Consider the following 21,736-nt stretch of genomic DNA (forward strand, 5'->3'; position numbering starts at 1 on the left):
ACCAAGTGGAGATAACACACATCCTGCCTATTTCATGAGGCTTCTTTGCAGAACCAATAGGGTAATGTTATGTTCAAATACTTTGAAAATGGTAAAACCCACACAAATGCAACATAATGGTATTATTACTTAAGTTGTCCCTCGCCGTCCAAAGAAAGGGTAAGTAAGTGTATGCTCGCTTCAACTGAAACTTTTCTTCCCTGTCAGTTAACATCACAGCTACTTCTTACACTCACAGTTACTTCTGTGCTCTTAAAAAAAAAAAAAACAAAAAAAAAAAACTAGCAAAAGAGAAATCAACTCCCTGATCTCTAATTTCAGTTTTCTAAAGATAAATTACTTCACATGTTTCATTTTTCCCTCAAATATTCAAAAGACCCAACTAAAAGTCTCTTCTCTATTCTTACCTTTTGAGGCTGCAGGAGCAAAGGGCCAGGAAGGAGAAAGCATCCGATATTGGTAAGAAATGGAAAAAAGGAATCACATATGGTTAGTTGTTACTGTAGACAGTTGCTCAACCACCTGACCTATTAAAGACTCTGCCCAACCCTTAGCAATTATGTATGTAGATCTGAAGATAGCACCTTAAAGGCAATGCCAGAATCGGCTCAAGAGTATCATCAAAATGGGCTCAGACTGAACTCTGTCACCTTAATCTCCTATCTCCACTAGTTAAGACATAAAATACCTATAGGCAGAAAAACCAGCGGGGGGAAAACCTACATGCCGTTCTCTTACCGAAACACAAGCATCCCCAGAATACAAAAACATCTTATTTTCTTCCAAATAGGAAACCCTCTCTCTCTTCAACCCCCACCCAGGGAAGGGAAAGGAATGGGAAACCCACTTAAAGGATACGCTAAGTCCTACACTGGCCCTTTGCATGAAAGAAGAAGGGACTCACTCTTGGTCTGGGCAGAGAAGGTGTGGGTAAGTTTGGCGAAAAGTTCACTGTTCTCAAAGCGGTCTTCCTTCACCTTTGTCCAAAAGCAGTCCTGGGAAAGGTCCTCAGCAACAAACTGTGGATACGGGCAGAGTGTTAAGAGTTAAAGCTGAGCTCTGTATTTTCCATCCAATAAAACTGATTAAGATGCAAGAGGTGGCTGGTGGATATCAGCAATGTCATGCTAGAGTCAGATTGACCTGAGACCCAGAGACAGTTGTGCTCTTCCTGGTGGGGTCGGCGGACGATCCTTACCGGTTGTTTACTGATGATTATTCAGAACTAGATTCAGTTATGCTACACATCTTCCTCCTAACCTCAATCCTCTAGTTTTAGAAGCATTATGGCTTTATTTCACATCTTGCCTTGTTCTATATTGTATATTTTCCCATCAATCTGACAAATTTGACAAATGTGTTCATTTTATGAACAAATCCCTAAACTCCTTTGTTTTAACTTAGTTTCTGATGCAAAATCATAGTGTCTCAAACACATAGTGAGAACAACACTGTGCCATGCAAACATATCTTGTGTAACTCATTCACTGGAAGATGGAGTTGGACGGCTGTATCCATAAATCCATGACTTCAGGCCAATAAAATTATCAGTACTTTGAAGACTGATGAAATGACTATTATCAAACTGTGTGTTACCCTGGCACTCATAACCTCAAAGGCCAAAAAGACTCATTTAAGTGTAGCAGAGAATAGGGCTCAAAATAACTCTGCAAAGTGATGTCTAGCATATAGGAGATGACTAATATCTGCTGAATATACATAAGCATGAGTGGCACTTGAAGACAGATAGGTGTGAGCCACAAGAAAGGGAAACCCAACCACACCCAAAATACAAAGTAGGAAAGCGAAATGGTTTCTTAAGGTGTACTAATGAAGAAATGGACAGAAAGTCTCACCTTGGACCAGTTTGGCCTCCGGAGCTGCACCTCTGGCTTATAAAGCTTCTTTGGGGTTAATCCATGTGGCAGAACTGGGGCTGCAGGAACTCCAAATCCAAAAGGGGGAGGTGGAGGCATGCCCATTCCGGGTGGGGGTGGAGGAATGCCAGGGCATCCCGGAAATGGAGGAGGTGGGGGGATTCCAGGACCACCAGGAAGAGGGGGAGGAGGAGGTGGCATTCCTGGTCCTCCAGGCAAGGGAGGAGGAGGTGGGGGGATTCCAGCACCCCCAGGCAAAGGGGGAGGTGGAGGGATGGCAGCACCTCCAGGCAAAGGAGGGGGTGGGGGGATGGCAGCACCCCCAGGCAGAGGAGGGGGTGGGGGGATGGCAGCACCCCCAGGCAGAGGAGGGGGTGGGGGGATGGCAGCACCCCCAGGCAGAGGAGGGGGTGGGGGGATGGCAGCACCCCCAGGCAGAGGAGGGGGTGGGGGGATGGCAGCACCCCCAGGTAAAGGAGGAGGTGGGGGGATGCAAACACCCCCAGGTAAAGGAGGGGGTGGGGGGATGCAAACACCCCCAGGTAAAGGAGGGGGAGGTGGTGGAGGAGGAATAGTACCATCTCCTGGAAGGGGAGGTGGGCAGGGTATGCTAACCCCTCCTTCTACAACTGAGGGTGGGGTTGGAATAACGGCGCCAGAGACACCAGGTAAAGGAGGGGCAGGGGGAACAGTAGCACTGCTGGAAGGGGCTGCAGCAGTAACTGCCGCGGAGAGAGAAGCCATTTCTTTCTTGGCATCTTCCAGTTCCTTGGATAGTTTGGCCACCTAGAGAAACAACATCAATGGGACTATACTTCTCACTCCACTTCAGGGACAACTGGGGCTGGAAGGGACCTAAGAAATTACTTAATCCCAAATTCTCTTTTTATACATGAAGGGGGTGGAGTAAGTCAGACATGAAATGATTCGCCTGAAGTCACATAGCTATCTCATGGCAAGCCAAAACCAGAGTCCAGGTCTTCATGTTACTAGTCCAGCCTTTTTCAAAAGGCAACTTCAACCTTTATGTTAAACTCTTCCTTTGATCAGAAAATGCAAAGATTAAGTAAATCAAATATTCTAGTTATATAATTAATACATGTGCTATACAGGTAATTATATAACAACATTAAGGGATCGAGTTATCAGATATCACAGATCATTTAAATATTTATAACTGCAGAGAGTGCATGTGGGGATAAATCTGCCCAGAGATGACTAAATTAGGAACTAAAAAAAAGAGCAAATATGAGAACAGTTTCCTAAATTTATTAGAAGACTATTACCTTTCTTTCTGGGTAGTACTGTGACTCATTTTATTTTTTATGTTGTCCCGTATTTTTTAAACTTTCCATCTTATGTATTATTTACCCCCAAAGTAAAACAAACAAACAACAGGAAAGATTTTTTAAATATGCACTCTCTAACTAGATGACCTGTTATCGCTGAACCCTCTCCAGGAATAAGATGACTCCTGCTCTAAGACAGGCTCATCCTGAGGCTGGTGATAGCGGTTACAGGTCACTGCCTTCCCTGCTCAGACGTTACCTCTCCTGTGAGCTGAGACACCTCTGCTTCCAGGTCCTGTTTCTCTGTGGCAATCTGTTGCTTTTCAGAATCCAATATGTCCTTTTCTCCCTGAAGATCCCGGAGCTTCTGCTCAAAGTCACTTTCCATCTTTTTCATTTCCACCTGTAGCTCATGTCGGGCTGTTAACTCTGAGTCCAGCTAAAGGAGAAAGGCATCAGGCTTCCTGTAAGCTGTCCATCTCAGCAAGAAGCCCAGAGTTATTCCCCATGATTTACTGTTTGTGCCAATTTTTGATCTACAGAGCTCGCCGACCCAGGGGATGCCTGGGAAAAAGGGCGCCGTGATTTTGACCTGAAAATCAACGTCAAAAGGAGGGGGGAACCAGGCACCATTTCCACAGTCTCTATTTTTGGAGTTATAATTAAAAAAACAATAAAACTAAGATTTGAAAGACATTTAACCAAGAGAGCCATAGTAGTCTCTACGATCAAAACCTATCAACCACAATAGGCGCCTTTAACAATCGAAAAGAAAAAAGAGAATTCAGACATTTCCCAGGTTCCTATGCTTTGAGGGATGAGAGGCTTGAGATGTCAAGCAAACCTAAGAGTGCTCTTGCTATTATATGAGTGTTATCTGTCTTTCCTGCCCTGCCCAGGGGCCCAAGAACTATGCAAGCTCCCACTAACTAGCTGTTCATGGTCACACCCGTATCGGTTTTCCCCTGGGTAACCTACACCAGAAAGTTTCCCCTAGGAACTGCTACTGTATGCTGAATGCTTTCAAAGTATCACAGGTAACTGTTTCACATGTCAGAAAAATCATAATCTTTAGACAAAGAAAGATGTATCCCATTTTTTATTTCTCATACACACCTTTTTTTCCAGCTCTGTAGCTTTGCCTTCAGATTTCTCCACCTTTGTTTTATCAATCATTTGATCTGAAAAGAAGAAGAGTCAGGAAGTAAAGTTCCCAATTCTCTTGTCTTCCCATTTCACTACCTAAGCCCTTTATTTTATTAACCTTAACGTTCTGTACTAGACAAAGAAATGAAACTTTCAGTTAAGTTCAACATAAAAGTTCTGAGTGCCTATTGTGCAGTAAGGCCACCATGCTACGTGGCACAGAGAAAGCCTACAAGTCACAGTTCTGAATCCCTGAGACCAGCAGGAGTCCCAGCTAATAGCTAATGAAGTCCCTTCAAAAGGTGGGGTAGTGTGTGAGAAGTGGTAAATTTTTAGATTATGTAGAAAGAAACTAAAGGCCTGTATATTCCTAGCATAGATGTTGGTTAACACTTAAAAAAGGTAAATACCTAGAAACCAGAAATTTTCCTCCGAACTTTTCAGTGAAAGAAACATGCAAAATGAAAGGTAGAAGCAATACTTTAAGGAACCAGATAGAAGAATGCACTTACCAATCAATGTCTCAATGTCAATCTGGAGGTGCCGGCACCTAAAATCAGGATCGGCCCCATTCTTGCGCAGAACTATCTGAGAAACACATTCTTCAATCAACTTATAGTACTGTGGTCTGTGGAGGAAACAAAACAGAATCATTAAAGGAAAACCACAATATAATGTTCAGAAGTATTCAGGATCAAGAAAAGTTAACTGCTTTGACAACAGAGGGACCTGAGGACAAGGTGTCTGGAAAAGAACTTTTCATAAAATTAACAGAAGTGTTGCTGCCATGCTAAGAAACCCCTCTTCCAATTTATCTACCCCATCTACTTCAGATAATCAAAGCTTCTTGCCCTGTGTGTGCTAGTGCCAATCCTTTCCCATCTAAAAACCCAGGCTTGAGCCTTCCTGTCATGGACAGGACTATCACTAAAATTCTACTTCCAAGCAACATGACAAAACTTTTAAGTTGCTACCTCCCTCTGCTATCATTTTCATCCCACATTACCACCCCCACTCCGAAAAAAGAAGGGTATTTCATCTTCTGCATTCTGACCTCTTCCATAGAGATGCCTTTACAAAGATTAAAGGGACAAATGACAACTCCCTTTATGTCTATGATTAAAAATGAAACTTAATTCTTGTCTTTTCTTTTTCCCTTTGCAGACAATCTTTGGATTTAAGATTTTGTGCTTTCTACTTAGGCTCAAGTCTGAAACTTCCACCAGGTATACCATTTACCTGGCCTCATAGTCATTTCGGACCAAGAGGAGGTGCTGCAGGATGGACAGGAAGTGCGGCTCTGCCTTTGAATCCTTCACTGTGTTTAACAGAATCTGGAAGATTTCACTGAAGTCAGTGGAAAAGAGAAGAGGCTAAGGAAAGCATATATTTAGAACCTGACAGGTGGCTTGCCCAACTCTTGGGAAAACTAACAAGATGCTCTTCTATTCTAACAGCTGTTTTTCCTGTAAATGTTGCCTGAAACTTTAAGCGCTGTAAACTTCCTTTAGCCAAAGGACCAGTGAGTTGGGTGGTACCATACACAGAGATAGAGGATTCCTAGTACTTGGCTTTAAGATCAATCAGTAGACAGAAACTAAACGATAATTGCCTTGTGGCAAATATCAATAGGTAACCAAATTACTCCCTCTGTCAGTCTCAGGAACACACACAAGAAAGCAAATTACAGCCCCACTCCCTGACTTGTGTATGTTCTCTAAAAACCAACTCTGCATCTTCGTAAACTAAGCTATCATGTTCTAGAAGGTCTATACTAATTTTGAGGGCTGCTTCCATGCTAAGCAACCTTTAGATCACCTTTCCTAACTCCTCTGGTCCATGCTGAGGGAAATACATCCAACAGCAATCAAGACACCTGCCTTGTTTACTGAGAAGGCACGCAGGCTGATGCCCTGTGCTGAGTCATCGTTCCCACACCATTCCACACAGGGATCTATGACTGAAAGTCCCCTCTGTCCTGAACCCAGTCAGTGAAAGGATATTCCATCTCCATTCGAATGTCATCCAGCCGTCCCTTCAGGTCATAGGAATCTTCGTCCCCTTGCTCATCAAACACATTTAGTTGCACTCTCATATCTTCATTTTCAATCTTCCGAAGGTCCTGTCAGTGACAAAAGGAGAAGTCAGGGAACCCCAAAGTATCCTATGCTGTCTAGAAACCCAAGCCTTTCGAGCTGGTTTTTAAATTGCAAACCAGTTATCCCAGGGATGACTGGCCTACACGAGCAGGAAGGAATCGGCCCAGCCTGTTGAATGAAGGGCTGCATCTCACCTGCAGCACGTGATGCAGCCCCAAGCGCATCAATTCACTTCGGATATGAACTCGGAAGTCAAGTTCTTCAGCTGGTGTGATGAGAGCATTGATGAGCTGTATGCATCCCACCTAAAATAAGAAAAGTCAGTAGCTATATCAGTGTTACTCCTAGAGACCAAGATTCCATTTTCTTTACATGAATTCTGGGGTCCAAAACACAGCCTAGAAAATGCAGTACAAATCTACCAGGACTTTCTGCTGGAGCAATAAGACCTGGTTTGAGCACAGGTCTGGAGAGCAGAGGTCTAAACAATTTCAAGGCTTTGATGGTATACTTTGTTCTAGGCCTTGGTTTTCCTAGCTTGTAAATAGATACCATGCCTTTTTCCCATCTCATAATGAGGAAAACAGTTCTTCCTCTGCCTTCTTGGAGAGAGGGATACTCATTTTCCCGTTAGAACAAATTCCGAAATATAAAAAGTATAGTTGGAAACCATTCCATGTGTCCTATTAAGAGGTCAAATGAATTTGAGTCTTTCCATCTTGAATTCTATTCTTGGGCCCAGTTTCAGTGGATATACATGCCTTGAGTGTAATGGAGGTCCCACTTTTTAATCCATCCAACAGTGGCTGGAAACGTTCCACCTCATCCATCTCAGCTCTTTCTGTCATTGCCTCCAAAACCCTTTCATTCCTGATCAGGAAAAAAGAAAGAGAGAGAACTGCCCAGGTGCTCTGACACAGACATGCACAAAAAGGCAGATGATACGGTGGCAGAGATCAGTTAGGAAACAGAACATCATCAGCGTTCCGTATTTCTCACATTACTCTCCTCGTCACCTAAACAGAAGCCAGAATCTGCTGAAAGCTATGGAGCACCTCTTTCGAAAAATGTACCTGAAAACCCATGCCTATCCTATCTATGGATACCAAATTAAGACCCCTGTTCTGTAGAGTGTAAGTTGGTAAAACTTTTGGAAGAGCATTTAATAATACCAATTTTCAACGCAAGTAATATGTGGCCTACTTCTAGAACTCTTCCGAACATAAATGCATAAATGTAAAAGAATATATGTATAAGGATACTCATTATGGCATCATTTGTAATAGTAAAAATTCTTCATCACCTACAGCAAGAGCCATAATATGCTTAACAACAAAAAAAAAAGTCTACCTAAATGTCTAGCAATGGGATAACTGTTAAATAAATTATGAGGCCTGCACACTGTGGAATGCTAAGGAGCCACTAAAGATAATAACGTAGATCTAAAAAAATACTGACATAAAAGTATGTCCAAGATCTACTGTTAAATAAAAAGAAACAAGCTGAAAAGAGTAAACGGTATGTTTTAGCTTCTGTTAAACCAAGCCCTCCACAAAAATAAAAATCTATCCTATACATGTGATTGGTTTTATAGGCATAAGCCATCTTTCCTTACTCCTAGAATCGCATCTTTTGGAGTGGCATAAGCTATCTTAGAATCTAGGAAACGCCATATATTTGTCTGTGCTAGAAAAAAATGTATGAGACGGTACCAAGTCATTAACAGTGGTTCTCTCTGCCGAACAGGATTTGACAAAGACATGAGGCTGTTAAATTTTACTTTATATACTTCTGTCTTGTTTGAATTTTAAAAATAATGTGTTGCTTCTGAATTTAAAAAAAAAAAAAAAGGAAAAGGAAATTTTTGCCCCAAATAATACAGACATTAATGCAGATCTAGAATATATCCAGCTACACCTCTGACAACCAGTGGTACACTCAGGACATCCCCCTTAAGCCCCCATCACTTAATAATCTTTCTTAAATATTAAGATTCACAGAGTTCTCGTTTAGGAAGAAATATTTAAGACCAAGTGGACACCCAAGCAACTCAATTTTCTTCTAGGGAAAATAGTAAAAAAGAATGGAGAAGAGAAATAATTCCAGTCACATACATGTCCTCTGGCTGTGGGAGGATACAAAGAGCAGAAAGCAGCCTAGCTGCATCAATCATCATGTTGGGAACAGCAGGATCCATGGCTCTGACCAGCAACAGGATTCCTTCTTTTGTCTCTAACATGGTCTTGATTCCAAACTGGTAGGACAAGAACAGAGAAGCGAGGCTTAACGATGACAGCATTTAATCCGGGATAAGTTTAGGGGTCATTATGGGTTGAATATTATTTCCCTCCAAAATGCATATGTTGAAGTACTAACTCCCAGTACCTCAGAATGCGACCTTATTTGGACACAGGCTCATTGGCAAACGTAATCAGTTCTTACAATAAGGTCCTATTAGAGTAAGGTGGGCCCTTAATGTACTCTGACTGTTGAAAAAGTCAAATGAAAAAGGCCAACGTGGACCTACACATGCACAAAGGGAGAACGCCATTGTGGACAGGAAGGCAGAAGCTGGGGTGATGCAGTCACCAAATGAGGACTGCCAAAGACTGTCCGCAAACCAAAGGAAGCTGGGAGAGAGGCATGAAACACCCCCTCCCTCAGAGCCCTCGGAAGCAACCAACCCTGCCAACACTTTGATCTTGGACTTATAGTATAGCCTCTAGAACTGTGAGAAAATAAATGTGTTGTTTTAAGACACCCATTTTGTAGCACTTTGTTATAGCAACCCTAGCAAATTAATACAGGGACAGAACACTCTTCCCAACAGAGCTAAACAGAAATGAACAGAGCAAAACAATTTCCCAATAGACACACAACAGAACTCTCTGTCTTCCAAGAATAAAAATCTTGGATTTTAATGTTTCTTTTTAATGCCCCCCCTCACCCATCCAATGGAATAGGTTAATTATTAAAAAATTAAATAGTGAGGAAGATAGATTTACACTCAGGAACAAATAATATTGGGTACCCTAGGTACTAGGTTTAAGTACTAAACAGACAAAAAAACAAACAACCAAAAAAACAAATAAGTAAGCAGAGACTAAAGAAATAAACCTTTCAAAAACAGTAACTATAAGTTAGGAAATTCAAGAATTAGCAAAAGAAAGTAAAAAAAGAGGAAGGAAATTGAACGTATCCTCTGAAACTGATACTAGAACTGAGAAGAAAGGTCTACAGAAGCATGTGTATGTGACAACCAAAAAGTTTTGATACTAAAAGGGAAAGCGAGAAGTCTTGAACCTCATATTCCTAGGTCCTTTTTGGAGTTTGTCAATATGAGAGAAAGAGTAGGAGTCACGATGGAGGTTGGAATGAAAATGGGAAAAATCTCACCTTGTTGTTCATAAAAGCTTTCAAGCAGCGAATGATCTCATGCTTGTTCCGGCTATCGTAGCTTCTGCATGGAGAAGACATAACCAGTGAAGTCCCTTTATTCTATACCCCTCTCCTATTTGACTTTTCAGTCTCGCAAACAAGGGTCTCAGGAACATCCCCAAATAGTAGCGAAGTAAATTCAGCCCATAGCACTCTGCCCTGAGTGCTGGCAAAAACAGGTAGCTGAAAATATTACATTGAAATCTTCCCTTTAACTCCCTCTCTATAGGCTCCGAAATGCTAAATTCTATCAGCACAACATCCCACCTATTACTGTTTGCCTTGCTACCTCAAAGGTTTGAAGTCTATACATTCGAAAACACATGTGTGTGTTTTTGAAAGATCCCAGGAAGTAGAGAAGTCACTTTGGGTCAGGCTGGCTTCAAAGTAGCTAACAGTCCAAGGTATCCCCAGAAATGTTCCAACCCTGAAGATCTTTATAAAGCTAGTCCCTAACTGGTGAAGTGTATTGTAAGACTCCCAAATGATGAGCCAAATCACAGGGGAGCCAAATCACAGGGGAGCTCTGGTCTAAATCAGACCCTATTTCCAGACCAGATAAGAACCTGTGCTGGAAGACGTATATACCTTATGTGTTCTTCACTATGAAATTTAAGTTCCTCCTCCCTTTCCTTATCTATAAGCATCATTCGTCTTCTAGTCACCCCTATAATAAATCCCATTCTCAGCTAACAGCATATTTTCCTCATCCTTAACTTTATACTTAACTGCTATTTTCTCCTTTAGAGCAAAAAGCCAAGTTCCCTGCTACCTCCCACCTGGAAAGTGTCAAAACTTGGAAATCCTTACCCAGGAGTCTCCTCTTTCTCATCATGGAGTCGTTTAAGGATGTCCAATAAAGAGGCCAGGCCCTCAGCACCAAATGTTTGCACCCAACTGTAAGGGACAGAGATAATGCAATGTTAAATCAAATCAATAAATACTTCTTCGCCTAAACAAAGTTTATCCTGCCAACTTCTACTCCCAATCTAGAATATTCTCATGTTTCCCTGACTCCTTTGATCTTCAATCCCCACCACCAATGAACTCTAACCTTGGGCTCTTACTCCTGTTACCACCTCAGAATCCTCACCTGACAGGGTTGTTGTTGAGGGAGACGCGAAGGGACTCCAGGCAGTTGAGCAGATGCACATCCCGCAAGCCTGACCTCAGCTCCTGAATGTACATCATGGCAGACCGAGAGCTCTCCTTTTGGCTCATGCCCTAGACAAGAGCACAGAGAGAGATTAGTAAACCCTAGACCCGGTCATAAATTGGATTGGGAAAATGTTCTATGAAATTGGCAAAACCAACAGGTCCAAGAGAAGGGCACAGTCTCCCACGTCATGGCTACCTGCCCCAGAACTCACAGCCTTGGAGGTGTGCAAGTATTGCGACACCATCTCCCTCTTGATAATAATGTCCTTCTCCCTCAAAGGTTGTTGTTTCTCCTCATTCAGGTTCATGTCCAGCTAGCAGAGACAGAAAAAAAGGAAAAATCAAAATTGCCTCAAATTCCTTACAAGTTTTCAAGGTTTAATATTTTGTATACTTGGCTCACTGAATAAATACATTTCTCAATTCCTAGAGATTTAGGCTATGACAGATGATGAAAATTCCTAAGGGATAAATGTGGTTGACATTTTAGTATAAACCCTTATAGACATTTATATACACACACATACTTACCTTTTTTTCCTAACAAAAACAGACTCACTACAGACAAAAATTTATTTTGTATCACTGAAAGAAAAGCATACATAATGTCTTTTTGCACCTAGCATGGACTTGAATAATCTCTTTGGACTGAAGCATCATCCAAACACCAGCAGGATGGACACCAGCGAAATGTGCGCCACTCTAGGGCCTAAACATCCATTACCCCTGGCTAATGCAGATCCTGTACAAATTCCTTTCCCCTGAAGACAGACATGGAAACTCTGTGATACAGCGTATGTCTGTGTACAGGGTATGTCTGTGTCCCTCAACAGACATACCCTGGAGTATGTTACTGGCGGAAAGGCTCTGTTTGGGCCTGTGACGTGTATAACCTCGTGTCTGAGCCCACTATTTCACTGAGCACAAGATTAACCCTAACAAGTCCAGAATATTGTTTGAAATGGGGGAAAGCACAGGGGGGAAACAGATACAATCTATTTCTTCTCAGGGGTGTATGTGTGTGAAGGAATCACCGTCTCTGAATAGCAATATTAATTTGACGTTTTTCTGAGTCAATTCCTGGTGACTTTCCCTCATTTTATAGATACATGAAACACAGAAGTTGCAAAGTGCTAACCCTCAGGTTGAATTAGACCCAAAGATAAAGAATGTTTTGCTTGGCTAGCTCAATATTTTAAATTTGGGAGACTTCATATAAAAATATTTCTAGCATCAAGGGATGTAATCATCAAATTTCAGATTGTGGAAAACTCTACAAGTCAGTTTCCATAAGAAAACCTAGAGATTAAATTAAACTTAAGAGAATATTAGTTACAATGGACCTTATATGGAATTGTGATTTGAATGAAAAAATTGTGTTGTTTTTTTTAAATGACCTAATCGGGGAAATCTGAATGCTGGCTATGATACTTGATCTATTAAAGAATTATCTTTTTTTTTTTTAATTACAGATTTCTGGCTTCTTTTGAAAAATACAAATAAATGGTACTACTGGGCTACTATTCCCAACTGGAATGCTACAAAACCTACTGGAACTAACAAAAATGCCACAAGGCCTTCATTTTACCACAGCCCTCCCCTTTATCATCTTCTATCGAGCCTGTTTAACTTCTTTATGCTACCTCCCTGGAGCTAAAGACATCTAGGTTTGCAATCCAAGGCCAAGAGTTTGTTTTCATAGGTCATACTCTTAATGTACTTGAATTACTAAGAGACAAACTAAAAGCTTCAGTGGAAAACAGTAACAGTAGTACTGGCTGAGTGTTTACTGTGTACCAGGTCCTGTGCTGAGGGTTTTAAGCCCATGCTTTTAATTAAGTTAGGCCTGCACTAGCTCTATTTGAGATCATATATCCAGGCACTATATAGACCTTATGAAACCTTATAAGCATGTAGTCAAAACTTTCTAAGACTGATGACGAGTGGACATTCATTCACTGAGTGTCCTCCTCACAGAGGAACAGCAAAGGAAGCCACATCCATGTACACGTCATTACTCAACTGACCTCAGCCACCATCTCTAAAGGTCTTTTAGAGATTATAGCATCAGAATTCTCTTTCCAGATTCACCACTAAATAGAAGACCTTGGGCAAATGATGCCTTTCCATTCCTCAGTTTCTTCTTTGTATAGAGTTCATTGAGAAAGTTTCAACACTTTACCTGCTCTGGCTAACCCAAAGGTCGTCCCCACACTACCACATGAGTTGATCCACTTACCCTGTGTCTTTGTGGCTCAAGTGTTGCTGGACAGAAGGACATTAACAAGGTGGTCAGTGATCATATATGCCCAAGCCTAACTCATAGATTCCAATGTGATGGACTGATGCTTGTATATTTAGTCCCTTCCTTAATGGGATTGCTATTAAGAAGTTCCCTGTTAAGCCTGGAATTCTTTGTAATTAAAAGCTAGTTAGGGGGACCATGCACAAAATAGGGTCCATCATGCCCATAAATGCATTCTCAGAAAGAAGCAATGTTTTGAGGTGGGACACTTACCAGCATCTGTTCAAAGAGTACTAGAACTTGCTCGTCTGAAACATCTTGCAACGACTGTGCTGTGGGATCATCCCCATATGATGCAGAAGAATTTCTATGAGCGGAATTGGGTTTTTCCTTCTCCTTCTTAATTCTCATGCTGGTAAGTCGCTCCAGCTGAGAAAGAGAAAAAAATATTAGCAGCGATCCATTTTCATTTACACAACAAACCACGTATCAGATAGCCAACCCTCTAAACTCTTATACATGTGTGATTCCTCTGGCTTGTGGGCAGTTCAAGCCTATTCCGACATGAAAAGAAGAAACCAGTCTTCTTTGTATCTAATTTAGTATACTGACTGTACTCTCATCTCCATCCAAAGATAAGAGGACTGGAGAATTAAGATTGAAACCTCTCTACAAGAGAAAAATGTTCTTGGGCTCCCCTGCCTTTCCAAAGCCCTCCAGCAGCACAGAACTGAAAGCATCTCATGTAAACAGCTCTCTCAGTAAAATGCCCTTTGTTTCCCTCTAGCTATCCAATAATAAATCTGGCCAGGCCCTCAGAGGTCTCTCCCTTCGAGAGATAAGTGTGACTGCAGATTTTAATAGATGTGATATACTTGTAGAATAAACAAGTAAATGCCTTAAAACAAGGAACCATTCCTTTATCTCTCCTCTGTACACACCACAGCACTTGTGTTATGTAGGCAGCAAAAGGTTCAGCACATAGTCTTCAAAATCCCCTTTGCAAAGAATACATTGTACTTCAGGGGTACATGTGCCATCGCTTTGCCAATGAAATGCTCATGAACCATTCCTCAAACCTCAAGTACACATGCTCAAATCAAAAAGAGTCACTGATAAGCTGCAGCTTATCAGCTCTGTTGGAAAATAACAGTAAATATCTGCAAGCATTGTGAGTTTCAAGTGATGTGAGTGGCAAACCGCAAGTTAGCTTGGAGTTTAAAGAACATGCCTAACCTTGGAAGCCATGACTGTGCCAGGGAAATGCATGCAATAGGCCAAACACAGAGCAAAGAGGTAGGAAAAATCCTTGGGGTCCTCTGAGAGTAGAACCTATACCATCATTACAAGTTAAAGTCAAAGTTATAGCAACTGGTAAATATCATAGGGTAGGAAATGAGCTAGAACATGCACATGCTGAACAAAATTCCTTACCTCATCTGCCATGAGCCGCTTCAGAGTCTAGGACACAGGAAAAAGGAGGGAGAAAAAAGATCAGAGACACGCCAGGAAACCTCCCAAACACCGGATGAGTTGGGGCAAAAAAAGAAGGAAAATGAATTGAAAGGATCTAAGCTACTTCCCACAAGCTAAAAGATTCCTGCCGAAGTACTCCTTAGCACAGTCCCTCAGGTAAGGGGCAGGAAGAGGGTTAAGGTCACTAACATATGGCTCTTTGAAGAAAAAGGAAAAAAAAAAGTATGGAGATCTGAAAAGACTCTGAATTCAGTGACCAATAAACCTATGAAATGTGCTCAATTTCATTAGTAAACAAGGAAAAGCAAACTAAAACCACAATGAGACATCATCTCGCACTCTCCAAAATTGTGGTAAAAATGTTCATGTCTGTCTAGTTGCAGAGCGGCGGGAGCTCTCACCAAATTGGTGGTAATGTAAATTGTTACAGCCACTTAGGAAAACAGCATGGCAATATCTAGTAAAGTTAAATATGCACATATACTTCAACTCAATACATCGATTTCTATGTATCTACCCTGTGGAAACTTGTACATATGTGGCAGGATGTATACAACAAGGCTATTCACAGCAACTCTATACAATCCAAAACAGAGAACCATCCAAATAGCCATCAAGAGCAGAACGAATAAACTGATATATTGGGACAGTGGGAAACAATTACACAAGTGAATGAACCTACAGCTACTCACAAACATAAAACTGAATGTATTATTTCATTTACATTGAGCGTAAAAATATGCAAAATTATATTATTTAGAATATAAAATTATAAAGGGAATGATTACCACAAACGTCAAAACAGGGTGGGTGGAAGCGTTGTGACTGCACAAGGGGCGAAAGGGCTTATGGAGTGCGTACAACAGTCTATTTCTTAACATAGATGATGGTTACATGGGTGCCCTGTATGTTTCATGTTCTCTTCTGTATACATGCTATATTTTATTAAGACAAAAAGTCTGAATGAGCAAGTGTGGGAAAGCACTAATTCTTCTTCATCCTAATACTTAATTTTAAGCCATATTCTTTTTGCTTAGGAGAGGATAGTGAATACTTCTTGACTAACTTTCCTCAACTAATGAAAAGCTTACCATACTACAAAGCTATTCTACTAACCTTTTTACGAACAAGAAAAATCGATATCATAATGCCCCTGTTCCCATGTCAGAGTTCAGTTAAATCTGGGAATCTCAACTTTGCCCTCCATGGTCCAGAGGTCAAGCTTCTGCTGAATGGGCGCTAATCACTCACTTGAAACCATAAGAACCTTGCTCAGCATTAATGGAATTTAAAGTTACTGCGTGCGTGCTGCTTACTAGAGATGGAAGGCAGCAAGAGCCGAGGAAACTAACAGTTCCTTTCGTCACCCCCACCCTAAGTCACCCAGCACACAGAAGTGACACAAACCACAAAAAACATCAGTGTGTATAGTGTGATTGTCATTGTTATGGTCAAATTTATTTGCTCCTGGACCAATTGCTTCTAGCACCTTGTCTTCCAAACTCAAATGTGCCCTGAGAACCAAGTAATAACCCAAACAATTCTGGGATGGATGTAACATAGGTAACAGAACTTGCATCTAGTTGATTCAGTGCCAGTGGGACTATTCACAGCTGCGGGGAAACCAGCAACCTGTTCTTTCTGCCTACACTCTTTTCTCTTTCGTCCATTCCCACTACCACTACTACCCAAGTTCACACCATTATTATCTCCTGCTTGATTTACTGCAACAGCCCCCTAACTGATCTCTCTGCCTTCAGTCCCATCTGCACCACACCGAATCCATTCTCCATACTAGTATATCCAAGAGTAATCTTTCTAAAACACCAAACTGTCCAGGTTATTTCCCTATTTAAAATCCTTCAACAGCTCTCCACTGCCCTCAGGTCAAGATCCAAATTCCTTAGCATGGCATATAACATTCCTGGCTTCTTTCCTTTGACCCATCTCTTAACCAATCCCCACTTCAAACTCTCATCTTCTGGGCATCCTGAATTAGCTGCAGGTTAACAAACCGAGTATTCACCACCCCAGACTTTCCCCAGGCTGCTGCTTCCTGCCTAGATTGTGCTTTCAAGGCTAGCTAACTCCAACATGCCCTGCAGGATGGCACCTCCTCTAATTGGACAGGTTCCTCTCCTTGTGTTTGCACAGTAACAGGTACTTGCCTGTCTCACAGCACTAGCAGTAGTGGATGACAACTGTCTTTTGATTGTCTGCCTCCTCTATCCTTTTCCAGACTCAGTTCCTTCAGGGCAGAGCCTGAGACTTAGTCATTACATCTCCTATGAACAAATACCATGAACTGGGGCTGCTTTCCTAAAATACCAATCCCTGGAGAAGCCCTCAAATCTATTCCACCTCTTCATTATATCAATGAAGAAAGTGAAGTTCAGACAGGTGGAATAAATCACCGAGGTCACATGATTAGGGGCAAGCTGCGTATGGAACTCGTCTCCAGATTTCAAAGCCCTAAATCTTTGCATTCCCCAAATTCTTCTGCCTTGTTCCCATTTAATGCCCTCTAACTCTTGCCTTTAGATACAAAAATAAATATATATTTTAATGAGAAGGAAGACACTAGTTTCCTTTGGTGCATCATTAAAAACAGATTTAATTTTTAAAATTATCCATGTTTTAGTGCTCAATTTGAGTAGACAGCAAAAAACATCCATGCAGAGTCTAAGCTGCATTTCATCAATTAGTCCAACAGAGGGCAGCATCTATCAGCAAAGCAAATCACAAGACAGGCAAAATTCTGTTTCAGAACTCCGAACACCCCAACAGGAAGCTCAATTCAATTACTGAAATGGAACCTGTGCTACAGTATATTGACCGTGTACTGTTTTCTTGTTTAATACTGTCTGTTTTCTTTACAGATCCTCTGTATACGGTGTTTGCAAACAGTAAACTTTGTTCAGTTTTTTTTTTGTTGTTTTTTTTTTTATCATTTGTTGTTTTGTGGATTCTCTGAGATACAGGGATCCCTAGATCATGAAAAGTAGAAAGAACTAAAAATAGTGGAGTCCAGGAAGATAAATGCCACTGGAGCTATGTTTATGCCTTTCGCTTCAGATGTCCAAGCTTTTTTATAAAGACTCTAATCATCCTACCTACCTCTAAATGCTTCCCTTCTCACCACTGTCCTTGTTCACTGTCAATTCTCTTCCGCCCCCAAGGCCACCCCTTACTCCCCTGGCCTTTCTGCACTAAATACTTCATCTTCCTGTCCATCCTACTGAGTTTTCCACTAAAACTATCAATAAAACCTTCAATTACAAATATCCATCCTGAAGGAAGCATAAATACTGAATAAAATTTCTTTAAATATCAAAATCTGCTCATGAATACAGATTAATAGGAACTTCCAGGTAAAAGATGGTAGACTGAAACAAAGCATCTAATTTCTCCCCTTCTTGAAACCCTTCTAAATCTACAGAAAAGGAATTTTTAGAAAGAAAAACATAATGGAAAGGAGACTACAAGGTTGGGAAGAACAAGAAAAGCACAATTGCAGCTAAATTTTGAAGCTAGGGAAATAAATGGAAGGACTAGTGATAAACCCAAAAGACCTAAGAAAACTGAGTCCAAAATCAGAAGTAGGAAAAGCTAATAACCAATCCAAATTATACTTAAGGATCCTCAAAGGGCTCAGGAATTAGCGGCACCAGGTATCTATGGAAACAGGGGTTGGGGGTTGGAGGGTAGGCTAAAAATAAGATTGGTTGAAAGCTGTTTAAGCAGTTAGATCTGTAGATCTTTCTGCTTCGGCCCCATACATGCAATTTGGGGAATTCGCCTCCCTTACTCTAGCAGAAGTCTGGAAGTTTATTCTTAGAAGAGGGTAAAAACAGAGGGTCTCTGGATTGGGGGATGCCAGGCACAGTTGTGAGTAGGAATCCTATACAAAAAAGTTTAAAAGGTTATCAATGTATACTATATGCTGAGAAACACAGTATCTTCTCCCTACTAGTTTCTCAAAACCCCAGCAGCCTGGCTCTTCTTCTTGAGTCAGAAGTTTGAAAGTCTTATCTGGGGAAGAAAAAAACATCTAAAGCCACTGATACAGTCTAAGTAGATCACCCTAGAGCTCTGCAGTCCAATATGGTACCACTTGTCACATGGAACTACTGAGCACTTCTAATGTGGCTAGTGTGGCTGAGGAAGGAATTTTTAATTTTAACAAAATTTAAATTTAAAAACTAATATTTCCCCCCCTTTCTTCGGCCTCCCCCCGCCCACTCTGGTTCAAGCCGTTGTTTCTCCGTCCAGTTGTGTAGGACACAGCTCCCTGGCCCACACTGGTGTTACGAGCCTTGCGCTCCCCCAGGCTGGGGCAGCCGGCGCACAGCAGCTCTTCCCCGAGGGTAGCCCACATCTAGGGAGAGCTGTTGTTCACAACCTTAGCTGTAGAGGGCGCAGCTCACTGGCCCACGTGGGAATAGAACCCGCAGCCTTCGGAGTAAGGAGCACAGCGCTCCAACCACCTGAGCCACTGAGCCGGCCCCCTCATATTTTATTGTTATATTGTCAAATTTAAGTATGTTTGGTACACTCTGGGTATGTGAATCTACTTTTCACTTATAAATTTTATTAAGTCTAAATACACATTAAGTATTTTTAATGAAAAGTTAGCATCTGAATCGAGACGTGCCATAAATGTAAATAAACACTGGAGTTCAATAACTTAATATAAAAAACAATGTAAAATATCTCATTAATAATTTTTATACTTCTTACATATTGAAACAATAGTTTAGATATATTGTATTAAAAATTATATTAAAATTAATTTCACGCTTCTTTTCACTTTTTGTCTTTTTCTGTGGCTACTAGCAAATACAAAACTACACATGACTCACTTTATATTTCTATTGGACAGGGCTGTCCTACAGTAAAGCACACAGACAACAAAACCTAGCCATGTATCCAGAGCTTCTAATCAGTTTCTTAAACATTCTTAAAATTAGCAGACAAGGATTATCAGATATCTGAGGAAAATTACTAATTTAAGAGGGGAAAAAAGGCAATTTGTCATATAGAGACTATGCAAGGAGACGAAAGATTTAAAAAATCATTAATATCCACAAGAGAGAACATAATGCCATTTTAAAAAGAAACATTTAGAGGAAAAAGAATCCTTAGAAGTTAAAAGTATAAGAACAGAAATTCAAGAGAAAGCTCAATAGAAGCACTGGAAGATAAGAATTGAAGAAATCTCCTAAAAAGTAGAGTAAAAGATGGAGAAGGAAAAACAAGAGAGAAAATATAAGAAAATGGGAAGATCAGTTTGGGAGGTAAAATATCCACATAATAGGAGAAAACAGAGGAGTAAATTATCAAAAAAATAATTCAAGAATACTTCCCAGTACTGGAGGATGAGTCTGTAGTACAAATGACAAAAATAGATCACACAGAGGACATATCATGATGACATTTCAAAATACTGGGAATACAAAGAAAATTCCACAAGATTCAAAGGAAGAAGGAAAAAGTGATCATATACAAAGGAATCAAAGCAGCTTTGGATTTTTAAACAATATATCAAAAGCTAGATGACAATGGAACAAGACCTTTAATATCTGAAGAAAAATAATTTCCAACCTAGAAAAATATACCTAACCAAACTATCAATCAAATGTGAGTTCAGAATAGACATTTTCAGACATTTAAGCTTTCAAAAAATGTATCCCCGTGTATCTCAGGAAACTATTGTAAGATATGCTCCACCAAAATGAGGGAACAAACCAAGAAAGTGGAAGAGTTGAAATACAAGAAACAGGAGATCTAACACACAAAAGAAGTAAAGGAAATCCTTAGGACAAAAATGACTGCATTTTGCCAGAGAGCACAATTAAAATGGAACCATAAGATGTGAGCCAGGTACTCGAAGACTTGTCATCACCATCATCCACTTCTGTTCTGGCTTTTTAAACTGACAGTACCTGGTAAATCTGACCCAGATTCTTGGCTTGTTTGAACCGTATGTTAACAGTTTCTTTCCTTCTTTCCTTACTCTACTGCCTGGACTGTCAAGGACACTCATTCCACCCCACAGAATTCTTTGACTTATTCAAGAGAGCTAAAGGTTGGCCATGGTGAGCTTAGAAGCAGAAAATAAAGCTGTATTCCCCCAACCACATTCCTGTTGGATGTCTAGTATTTGGCTCTCACGGCAGCCTTGCCAGATGCTCAACTGTGATGAGCCCTATGTTCCCCAGGTCCTTATGGACCACTGATATCCTCAGAAGAGACCCTTGTAAACACTCAGAGTCTCAAGTCGAACTGTGACTCCAAGATAGTATCTGGGGGACCAGCCCGGTGGCTCAGGCAGTTGGAGTTCCGTGCTCCTAACTCCGAAGGCTGCCGGTTCGATTCCCACATGGGCCAGTGGGCTCTCAACCACAAGGTTGCCGGTTCAACTCTTCAAGTCCAGCAAGGGATGGTGGGCTCCAACCCCTGCAACTAAGATTGAACACGGCACCTTGAGCTGAGCTGCCTCTTGGATGGCTTAGTTGTTGGAGCGCGTCTCAACCACAAGGTTGCCAGTTCGACTCCCGCAAGGGATGTCGCCCCCTGCAACTAGCAACGTCAACTGGACCTGGAGCTGAGCTGCGCCCTCCACAACTAAGATTGAAAGGACAACAACTTGAAGCTGAATGGCACCCTCCACAACTAAGACTGAAAGGACAACAACTTAACTTGGAAAAAAGCCTGGAAGTACACACTGTTCCCCAATAAAGTCCTGTAAAAAAGAAAAAGAAAAAAGATAGTATTTGGTTTATCTTTTTATCTACCTAACAGTGGCAATATTGTCATTTATACACAGTCTAGATTTTATATGCAAACAATTATGGATAGAAGCAGAAAATATTTTAAAAAGGGGTAGAACAACATTTATTCCACAGGAATCTTTTATTCAATAAAATTAGATGAGTAAATAAATTTCTAAAGGTCATTAGCTGGTACAGGAAAAGAGCTTAACAAAATTGCATTTATTAATAAATG

At 40.9% G+C, this 21,736-nt stretch overlaps 1 protein-coding gene across 1 annotated transcript in view; it reads right to left on the bottom strand.

Moving 5' to 3' along the window:
* The window catches only part of DIAPH1 (diaphanous related formin 1), an 87,069-nt gene that overhangs the window by 49,077 nt on the left and 16,256 nt on the right, over positions 1-21,736 (bottom strand). The window contains exons 2-17 of the mRNA XM_081035032.1: positions 14,687-14,713; positions 13,526-13,681; positions 11,220-11,321; positions 10,943-11,073; positions 10,660-10,746; positions 9,808-9,871; positions 8,526-8,665; positions 7,173-7,281; positions 6,606-6,716; positions 6,316-6,434; positions 5,552-5,668; positions 4,825-4,940; positions 4,283-4,347; positions 3,426-3,605; positions 1,857-2,663; positions 905-1,019 (exon numbers count right to left, since the gene is read on the bottom strand). Coding sequence (XP_080891158.1) covers positions 905-1,019; positions 1,857-2,663; positions 3,426-3,605; positions 4,283-4,347; positions 4,825-4,940; positions 5,552-5,668; positions 6,316-6,434; positions 6,606-6,716; positions 7,173-7,281; positions 8,526-8,665; positions 9,808-9,871; positions 10,660-10,746; positions 10,943-11,073; positions 11,220-11,321; positions 13,526-13,681; positions 14,687-14,713 — 2,446 coding nt within the window. The remainder of the gene's footprint in view (positions 1-904; positions 1,020-1,856; positions 2,664-3,425; positions 3,606-4,282; positions 4,348-4,824; positions 4,941-5,551; positions 5,669-6,315; positions 6,435-6,605; positions 6,717-7,172; positions 7,282-8,525; positions 8,666-9,807; positions 9,872-10,659; positions 10,747-10,942; positions 11,074-11,219; positions 11,322-13,525; positions 13,682-14,686; positions 14,714-21,736) is intronic.

The sequence above is a fragment of the Rhinolophus hipposideros genome (assembly GCF_964194185.1).
Source record: "Rhinolophus hipposideros genome assembly, chromosome: 23".
In the NCBI taxonomy this organism is placed as follows: Eukaryota; Metazoa; Chordata; class Mammalia; order Chiroptera; family Rhinolophidae; genus Rhinolophus; species Rhinolophus hipposideros.